Raw genomic sequence first — 10,340 nt, forward strand, 5'->3', positions numbered from 1 at the left:
AGGAGATGGCGTAGTCACACACACACACACACACATACGTGGGTATTTATGTAGCCAAGCTTGGCCATAAACAATGAAATTTGTTGCTCACTTTTATGAGTTCCTTCCCTCAAACAGCGAGGAAAATGTAGAGTGTGGAGAAAGGGGTGGAAAGCGAGTGGGTGGGAGGTTGGTGGTGATGGGGCAGCATCAACATACACGCCGGTTGACTGTTGAGTCCTTTTAGCCAATTTTAGTGTCTTACAATTTTCCGCATTGTCTCCGTTTTTGTGCTTATCCATTTCCTTCTGCCCTTGCATTTCCCCCTTCCCATCTCCACACACTCTCTTGGCCACTTTCACGCCACTGTCATTGCTAAGCTTAAGTTGTAGCAGTTGGTTGTTGGCCCTGTTGCTGTTTGCTTAAAAGCATCCTTATCCCCCGAAACAAGCATATTCACTGGCAGGACAATGCAAAGGGCGCCGGGATGCAAGAATCACATGTATTGGAGCTGCTTACGTGATCGATGGGGTAATTGCGCAACCTGAAATAGCGATAGTTTTCCCCTTGAACTTGATAATATCTGTACTTGCATATTTCTGCCACCAAGTCAAAGGTTCATCTAAATTGATTTTAATAGTTTGAATCAATTTTTATGCAGTGAAATCACGACCTCATCACTGGCAATCAACGCATCAGCCACGCAATTGCACTCACAACTCTTCAGTGGCGTTGAGCCCGACCTCTGACCTCTCACTCTGCCCCTATGGTGTCGTCTCTTTCTTGCCAAAATCATTCCCAACCGTAATCCGCTGCGTTTAGTTTATTGCTCGCCATTTGTTAAAAGAAAGAGGCGGTGGGAAACGAGGAGGGAAAATAGGGTTTATGATGCGCTACGCTTAAAAGTTATTAACTAAATTGTGTGCGCTTGAAATTGAATGCCGGCGGAGAGTTGGGGGCACTTTTCCTTTGTCCAGCCGCTCGCGGAAATTTAATCACCTCAAGTGCTGGGAAAAGGACCTGGGAATAGCGGTGGAAAAGGCGGCGTTTCCACGGTGGTCAGGTGTGCGAATGGTCAGCGCAAAAGTGCAACTGCAAAGGCAAATGATAATCCAGCAAAGGTTGCAACACAATATTTTAGTGTCACAACAAAGCAGTCCCTAATGAGAAAGGCAACGATTTAGTGGGGCAAACGGATACCCGATTACACTTAAGATCTATTAAAAGTTTTTTAAAGACTTGCGCGTATTACGAAAGCAGATCTCAGGACCTTAGCTGATCTATTTATGCATAAGGGAAACTTTAAAAGGTTGATCATAACAGATATTAACCAATTTAAAGACCAGCTCGATATATTTGGCCAAAAACCTGTACATGAATAAGGCAAACAAATCATTGGTTCAATAAGGTATATAGTATATATCGATGCTTTGATGGAAAGTGACTTGGCATTCCAGCTCCACTTGCAGCATCCAGGCACAAGGATGCAGAGCTTTGTTTTTGTGGGGCAGCGACAAACAAGACGGACGACGACCCCCTTCTGCAATTACAGGCTGTGGAACTGGATCCACAACCATTCGCCGTGGCAGCTCTGAAACCCAAGAAGCCCCCCTCGCGAGGGGTGGCCCATAACTTTTGTCAAGCATCGCGGCCATGTTGCAGCATGCCGCACAGCGAGGGTTGCACTCAGAAATGTTGCTGATGGTCAGCTGGGGAATGCAAAAGGCGTGGGGAGGGAATGGAATGCTGAAATTGGGGTAAGCTGCACTGTCAACTTCGAGAGAAAATGTTGGCTGCAAGATGTGGCAAGCTAAATTAAATTATACTTAATTTGTATTACTACGTATAACCTGCATATATGCACACAATATTTAATTACAGTTTAATGGATAATTCAACATTATTACCATAATTTATTCATTCCTTACATTGTAGCTTTAATTTAAAGCTTTTAACAAAGGATTTTTTATTGCAGTGCACTGTTAGCTGGCCGACTTGCTGACTTGATAGTTTTTTTTGTTGGCTTCTGCTGGCCGACTTTTTTGCAGTCTCTGTCTGTTTTGGCGGATATGCGCTCTTAGCGAAAATTGCATTTGGCCAAATGAGTGGAGCGACCAAAGCAGAAGGAGCAGGAGATGGGTGGTGGGCAGTGGAAAGCGGAATCCCTTAGGAGTCGGGAGCAAAAAAAAAAAAAAGGAAAAAAATCCAAAGTCCAAGACGACTCTTAATATTTCATCTTTCATGCTCATTTGCACTTATGCGGGGGACCGCTGTGGGAAATGGGGAGTGGAAAATGGGGTTTTCCCAGTGGCTGCAGTGTGGGTGGTGGGTAGAACAATGGTAGGACCACACGCCGTGTAATCAAAAGAAAATGTTGTTGCTAGCCGATGTTCTTTTGGCACACTCGCAAAAAACTAAGTCCTTTTGAAACAGGCTAAAATGTATAAAAATTAAGTTTATCTAAATGAAATGTTAAACAATGAAAACCTATAACTATAACTATAAATATCATTAGGAAATCGAATTGCCATGAATATTCTTGCCTACATTATCCTCTGAAATCGGATGTTAGTTTCGAGCTGTGCAATTCTCTGGCGGGTCCTTCCTGTCTGTCGCCCCTATCCTTGGTGTTTCGCAGGTTTTTCCCATTGACGATGTCTTCAGGAATTGGGGAGTTGGACGTTGCAGGGAGTTGGACGTCGGACGGCGGACGTTTACCGTTGGATGAGGACGGCACCTGCTGCGAGTTATTTACAGCCACTGGAGGGCATTCCTTTCTTTCCTCGCTTCCTCCGCTCCGGAATACTTTTATTTTTTTTTTTTTTACATTTTCAACAGGAGCAGGAGCAGGTCGTCCTTGTACAGCTATTACACATTGCCGGAAGCGTTTGAATGTGTTTATGTGTAAGCGTCTATCGCTCAAGTTGCCTGCTGGCCTCTCTCTCTCTCTCACACTCCCCCTCTCTCTCTCTGCAGGCATCTATACCTCTCTCTCTAGTCTCCGTTCTGCAGCCGCTTTCCATAACAGCAACTAAAATGTTTCCGTTATTAAGCTAAAGAAACACTTAACTTTGCGCCAGGATCAGCAAGGACGTCAGGTGCAATGAATCGGGCGGGCGGGATACGAAAGAATGAGAGGGCAGGATACACAAGAAAGCGACGGCAGGATACAAAAGAATGAGATGGCCGGAGGGAAAAGAGAGTTAAGGACCATGCGAATGCACAAAACTTTTGAGGTGTTTAAAACGTTAATTTGCTTTAGATTGTACAGCAGTTTCTGCCCTGTCTCACTCGCACACCTCTGCAAGTGTGTGTGTGTGTGTGTATGTTTGATTGTGTGTGTAAGTGATTTTCGCATTAACGCGTGCTACTTTAGCGGTTTGAGTCAACGGAGCACAATGAAAACTGCTCCTTTTTCACGTTATTCCCTTTCCTTTTTTCACCTTTGTTTGCTTGCTAAAAAATTTAGGGCAATGAAAACAAATAAAACGCATATATTGCTTAAGTGGTTTAATTTGTTTAAGCACTGCATTTTACATATACATGCTATTAATTGCTTTAGATGATATATAGAGGATATAATATAAATGATATTCAGAAATTGAAGAAAAAGGTGTGACCATTTAGATAACGGTACTGATCCTATTAGAATTTCATTTAAATTTCTGTTATCTATCCTGTTCTAACACTTGACCAAAAGCCACACACACATTCCCTTGGCCCTCTCGCTCGCACACTCGCTGTTCCCTAAAATCAACTTTCATAATTAAATGGCGAGTCTGAACTTCCCTCTCTCTCTTTCTCTCACTCCCTCACTCTCTCTCTCCCTCCCACACACGTGCATGCATAAAACAATTTAACACTTAACGTGGCCAGGAGCTGGAAATAAAAAGCGCATAACTCATGCGAAGAAGTCGGCGGCGGCAGCGACGCCGGCAGAGGCGACGACGGCGCCATAAATTTCAAAAACAGCTACAAAACAGGAAGCAGCAGGCGGAGCAGCAACAACAATAACAGCAATAATAACAACAACAATAATAACAACAGTGGCAAGGAGCAACGGGAAAAGGCAAGAACAACTCGAGTGGAATGTACAACGGGATAGCTGCACTCAGGAAAAAAACGTGTGAATTGCAACTAATACCAATATCAGATTGATTAATTGAGTTTAATAGCAATATTATTATGCAAAAGTATGGATTTCAATTTAAAGTCAGACAATTTTATGCATTTAAAAGAATTATTTTAAACGTACGACTTACATCGTTCTGTTAATTGCGCTATTAGAGCAAACATTTTTTGCAGTGTAGTGAGTGAGGCGCGGGGGGGTATGGGGCACGGCCGCAATGGACTGCAAAAATATTAACTACCTTTTAGCAAAAAGCGGGCCAAGCTGACGTCAAGTTTTGTAGAAAATTATGTTTTACAATGCGAAAATTGAATTTCAGTTTATTGTTTTCTGCTCCCATGTTCTTGTTCGACCATTTTCTATTTTCCATTTTCTTTTTTCTCGCTTTCTTATTTCTGCTTTACGATTAACTGTTAAATGCAGCCGACTTTTCGCCGTTTTGTGGCTGCAAGTCAACGACTTTTCCATATGTGTGTTTGGCTTGCTTGTTATATTTTCATGCAGTTTACAAGAACATGGCGAAAACCGGCTGGCTGCCAAATTGACCGGAAATATTTACTACAAAGCTGTTGGTTACAACACAAAAAAAAAAAAGAAACCGCTCCTGAGACTAGAACTTGTATTCGTTAAAATACTTTAGAGGATGGCGAGGAACTCGCTTAAGATTTTAAGTAAGCTGCAGTAGTAATCCGCTGTCTTTTTCAAGGAATATTTCTCAGTGGAAGGTATAAATAAATATCTTATAAAGTGAAAGAACATTATTCTGTTACATATTATTACTGTGTACTTTATACAGTAAACATTTTTAACTTTTTCTCTGAATATGCTCGTCGCTGATTAACCCTTAGGCTGTCACGTCTCTCTTGCGCCAACAAAAAATGATTGCATACATTTAGGCTGCGTTTATTTTACTTTGGAGGATTGCGATGAAATTGCTTAAGATTTTAAGTAAGTAGTAATCCGCTGTCTTTTTCAAGGAATATTTCTTAGTGGAAGGTATAAATAATATCTTATAAAGTGAAAGAACATTATTCTGTTACATATTATTACTGTGTACTTTATACACTAAACTTTTTCTAAGAATATGCTCGTTGCTGATTAACCCTTAGGCTGTCACGTCTCTCTTGCGCCAAACAAAAAATGATTGCATACATTTAGGCTGCGTTTATTTTACTTTGGAGGATGGCGATAAACTCGCTTACGATTTTAAGTAAGTAGTAATCCGCTGTCTTTTTCAAGAAATATTTCTCAGTGGAAGGTATAAATAATATCTTATAAAGTGAAAGAACATTATCCTGTTACATATTATTATTGTGTACCTTATACAGTAAACATTTTAAACTTTTTCTCTGAATATGCTCATTAACCCTTAGGCTGTCACGTCTCTCTTGCGCCAAACAAAAAATGATTGCATACATTTAGGCTGCGTTTATTTTACTAACGTTACTAACAAAACACTAGGAACTACTTATTCGCGCACAGCGATCTCTCCCTCTCCCTCTCTCTCTCTCTGCCTCTGTCTCTGTCCCTCCGCTGTCGCTCTCTCGCTCGCTCCCGCCGCCGCCAGCTGTTCGTCCAGAGGCGCAGCACAAGGGGGCTCTGGCCGCCCTTACTGACCTTCGGCGTTGCCTGGCGCCCCACCCCGCTCAACCAGTTGCCCTGACGCCTCTGCACGTACGGCTGCTGGGGGGCGGTGCGGAAGTAGAAGCTCCCCTGCGCCCGCCGCTGCGAATGGATCCCGAAGCGCGCCTTCCGGTTGCCATCGCAATATCCGGCGGAGAACTCGCGGTAGCTGCCGCACTCGTAGCCCACGAACGGGTACTCGGGATCCATCGATTGGCGGAAGAAAATCGCCGCCGCCGAGTGACTGCAGGAAACGGGATCTGCGGAGTGATAATATTTCAAAGGTATATTAATATATCAGTATCTTCAATTAGATCAGCAATTATAACAGTTACTTACTGGTATTCTGCATGTCGCGCAGATTGGCAAACATCTTGCAGTTCGTCTGTGGCGCCCTGCCTCCATTGGGATAGAAATCGGCATGGCCGCACTTCAGACTGGTGCCCAAGGAGCCGCCGGATGTGTGCAGCACCTGAACGAACTGGGCATCACCGGGATCCAAGCGGTACTTGGGCGCCACCTCGGCGGGCAGCGAGAACAGCGGTCCAGCGGGATCCAAGCCAATGATCTGCTCCACCTGACCCTCCAGCACTGCGCCCGCATAACCAGCGGCATGGGCACCCAGACTGTAGCCCGCCAGGGTGACGTTGCTCCGATGAAAGTGATTGGGACGCAGCTCCTCCAGGGCCATGATGATGCCGGCCACCGTTAGACCCACATCGAAAATGGACATGGAGGCGGACTTGTAGTCGTTCTGCGACAGATTGCCCCAGTCCACAACGCACACATTGTAGTTGGAGTCGAAAAGGGTCCAAGCTGGGGATAAAATCCGGGATTTATATGGTATTCCTATTATATATTATGTGTATAAGTGAGTATACATACTTAGCAATAATTCTTGCACCCAATCCTTGCTGCCCTGATCATTCCAGCCGTGCAAGAAGAGAGCCAACTTTTTGTTTGGATCCAATCGACGAAATCCTCGAAGGTCTCCAAGTTGCAGATTGAAGTGCACTTCATTGCCAAAATCCTTGGCTGATCTGGAAATAAATAGTTATATATTATGGAAACTCCACACAGCCGAAACCCACTTACATGGTGCGGCACTCGAAGACGATCCCATGATTGAGATGGGCGCGTTCCAGGCTATTCCGCAGCATGGTCTCCTGGAAATAGCGGAAGGCCTTCATCATGGGACTCCAGCGGTGGAAGGCCTCGATGCCCGGCACATCGCCGAGCACGCAGAGCAGGCAGCCAAGGAGCAGGAGGTGTTTCACGTGGGCGGGCATGCGGTCAAAGGGTCATGCACCACCGAAAGCCACACGGAACACACCACGCGCACACACAATCACACTCACACACTCACTGTCACTGAGCAGCACCAGAACAAAAAAATAGGGGAGTAAGTTCAAGAATCCAAGAATCCCAATATCCAAGAATCCGAATACCCAAGAATTCCAATATCCAAGAATCCGAATATCCAAGAATCCGAATATCCAAGAATCCGAATACCCAAGAATCCGAGATCTAAAGACGGAAGACACGCTCTTCTGGACCGAATGGTTTGCCCCGTGGCTGGCTACTGAAGAACCCGACTCGCTTGTAACTCCAAAAGAGCCGTGAAGACGATGATCATCATGTTGCTGATGATCGTGATGCAAAAGTACACTGGAAGAAATACTAGAAAACATATCTAAAAGATAACATCAAAATATATACATGTATATATAAGTAATTTACAATAACCGTTGCGACTTCGGCTGAAGTAATTCAGATTTAATCACATCTGTAGATCTACAGTAGAAGTAGTTAATATATTTTCTCGCAGTGCATGGGCTGCTGATGACCCTGCTTTCGGAGAGCTCTAAACATCTTTGGCGTTCTTGGCCGCGTGTTTGCACAAGTGAAAGTACAACAAGCTTGTAACGACTTTTTGACTTCGATTTCGATTTCTTTCGGCTGGGAATTCGGCTTTGGGTTTTCGGTCTCTAGTCTTTGGTATTTGGTATTTGGTATTCGGTGCTCGGCACTTCACTGATCTTGACATAGAAGCCATAGAAGCAAACGGTAGCCACGAATTTCTGACTTGTCACGGCTGTTGTTTACAGTTTACAGTTTATAGTTTATAGTTAATAGTTTACTTTGGCAGCTGAGCAAACCGAGCCGCGCACCGAAATCAATAATAAAAACGAAAGACAAGGCGGCGCATTCAGGCCGCATCTCGAATCGAATAGGTTAATTTTAGTGCAGTCATAAACTTCAGAGGGAGTTGAGCTGGGCACACGCTTTCTCGATGCAGTGAGAGAAATAGATGTCATCTCAAGCGAAAGGAGATACACCTCATATTTAAAGACTATCTTCAAAACGATGCTATTATTTATTTTCTGATATGTATTATTATTTTAAGTGAATCGAATTTTCGGTCAGTGCCTTTGCGGCAACCCAAATGGCGGAGAACTTACAAACTTTGACCCAAAACGCTGTTCATGTTTTTTTGTTTTTATGTCGCGCTCATAAAATATGTTCAGCTCACAAGAGATAAACCATAAAATAATGCCGCCCTTCGCCGCCCCTTGCCGCCCATATTATTTTTATCTTTTTGGCCGAGCTTTCTAACCAATATGTGTTAAACGAAAGCAAAGAGAGAATAACGCTAATGATGCGCAAGTAAAGTGCCAAACGAATTTCGTTGTCTTCGCCCCATTGTTTTTCATCTAAATCTTGGGAGAGCCCCAAAGCTTCGTCTTCGCATCGTCCACTATCTCCATTTCTACTTCCCCCCTTTCTTCTGGCTTTGTTTTGGCGATTTCTGCTTTTGGCAGTCGATCAATTTGCATATCTATCTGTAGCTTCTTCTCCGCTGTCCACTTGTCCACCTGTCCACCTCTGTATTTCTGTTTATCTGGCCTCAATGTCAACTTTATGTTCAACACTATCAATCCGGCCGAAAGAAAAAAATACTCGTATGGTAAAGACGTGCGCCGCCGATTGGAATGTATTTCAAAGTTTTAGAATTGATTGACAAATGCCCAAAATGAAAGCTCGACAAAGATCAATGTTGAAATGGATGATAGAAGAAAAGAACTCTGGACATTAGGTCTTAAAAAAATGTGTTTTTATTTTATGGCCAGTTTGAAAAGATATTAAAAGGTTTAAGTGTCAGCACAAAAAAAAAGAAGAGAATAATCAAACTACGGATATTGTAATGAAATTCATAGAGTTTGAATGCATGAATTTCATTTGGTTCTTGGCAAAGTGGGACAATCGCTTTTCCGATTAAATATTCATGAATGATCAAAAGTTTTTTGTACAACCACCGCCCTCACCCCCGCTGAATTTTCCCAGCCATTTTCTCCGAGTTTCCTTTCATGCACTTTGGAGTTTTGCTCTCCATTGTTTTGGCCATTTTCTTCATGTGTCTCTATCATTAAGGCAGAGTGCGGCTTAATTGTTGCCGCAGACAATGGCTGGATTGTTATGAGCAGGGGGTGTGGGGGGAGGTGGGAGGGGGGATGCCCCCAATAGGCGCCCCCCCCCCTTTTGCCCACAGTTGCGTCGCCTATTAAGCAGCATCATAATAATAATGTGTAACAACAAGAGCAACAACAACAGCTGCTGGCAATAACTTTTGCATACGTACGAGTATGTGTGTGTGTGTGTGTGTGTGTGTGCCCGAGCTTATGTGTGAGTGTTTGGGGACGCATTCAAAGCAATTTCCACAATTTTCGTATTGTTTACTTAATTAATTCTGCACAAAGATTTTCATTTGCAACTGTGTGCGAGTGTGTGGTGCTCGCAGATGTTTTGTGGTTATTACAGCAAACCAACAACACTCGTTCAACACTCCCGATATATATGTATACCCCCCTCACACCCTTCACACCCTTCACACCCTTCATCCAATATCCATTCGGGCAGACAAAACGCGTAATGAGTTTATAACATTTAATGAATCCACAGCCACCGCCGCACAGCAGCACAATGCGGCGTATGCGTAATGCGACTCTCAGCGAGGCGACAGCTTAAAGGCTCCTTAAAGTATGCAACAAGTCGCCGACGAGTGCGGATAATTACGGGGTATTTTCCGGGATTTTAATTAGATTAAATTCATGCAGCAGACTTTAGTGGCACTGGAACATAACCATTAGCTAGCCACGGCTCACCATTTTCATTAGGGGAATTTTAATAAAATTACAAAATCAAATTACGTGGTATTTGCCAGTGCCAAAATGGTTAGCAAAATGTCCTGCAAGAGGTTCAAGTAACGTTTAAACCTATAGTTCTTAAAGCCCACGCTTTGTTATAAACCAAAACTCTGCTGGTCTACTTTCATTTTGCCACGCCCCCTTTCTCTATAGTCTCCCATTTGCAGGCTTAAAATAAAGCGAGTTCAAAGTGCTCGGCGTTACCATGTGAGTGGAAGTGGAGCTCGGCTCCTGTTTTCCTATTTTCCTCTTTTCCCGGCTTCAATTTTCAGTATTTGCTGGAGAAGGAGTAGGAGAAGGAGGAGTTGGTGTGGGCGTGGCAGCAGCATTGACTTTCGATTTGTTGTTGTTATCTTCCGCGAAGGGAAACTATTTTACCGCTCAATTGATTTTGCAATTTATTT

The 10,340-nt window shown here is 43.6% G+C and overlaps 1 protein-coding gene across 1 annotated transcript; it reads right to left on the reverse strand.

Moving 5' to 3' along the window:
* Positions 1-5,521: 5,521 nt before the first annotated feature.
* LOC6525960 (endothelial lipase) lies at positions 5,522-7,378 on the reverse strand. The gene is made up of 4 exons (XM_002101744.3): positions 6,827-7,378; positions 6,617-6,771; positions 6,071-6,547; positions 5,522-5,991 (listed from the first exon to the last, which is right to left on the reverse strand). The coding sequence occupies exons 1-4, from the start codon at positions 7,018-7,020 to the stop codon at positions 5,573-5,575; spliced, it is 1,245 nt and encodes a 414-aa protein (XP_002101780.1). The 5' UTR covers positions 7,021-7,378; the 3' UTR covers positions 5,522-5,572.
* Between the last annotated feature and the right edge of the window lie 2,962 nt (positions 7,379-10,340).

This window comes from Drosophila yakuba, chromosome X (genome assembly GCF_016746365.2).
Source record: "Drosophila yakuba strain Tai18E2 chromosome X, Prin_Dyak_Tai18E2_2.1, whole genome shotgun sequence".
NCBI lineage: Eukaryota > Metazoa > Arthropoda > Insecta > Diptera > Drosophilidae > Drosophila > Drosophila yakuba.

What these genes read in the sequence shown, in the direction of transcription:
- LOC6525960 (XM_002101744.3), bottom strand. Translation starts at nt 7,020, where the DNA reads ATGCCCGCCCACGTGAAACACCTCCTGCTCCTTGGCTGCCTGCTCTGC. An exon ending in GTCTTCGAGTGCCGCACCAT is followed by an intron (nt 6,772 to 6,826) that starts GTAAGTGGGTTT and finishes ATTTATTTCCAG; the next exon opens with ATCAGCCAAGGATTTTGGCA. An exon ending in GCGCGACATGCAGAATACCA is followed by an intron (nt 5,992 to 6,070) that starts GTAAGTAACTGT and finishes ATCACTCCGCAG; the next exon opens with ATCCCGTTTCCTGCAGTCAC.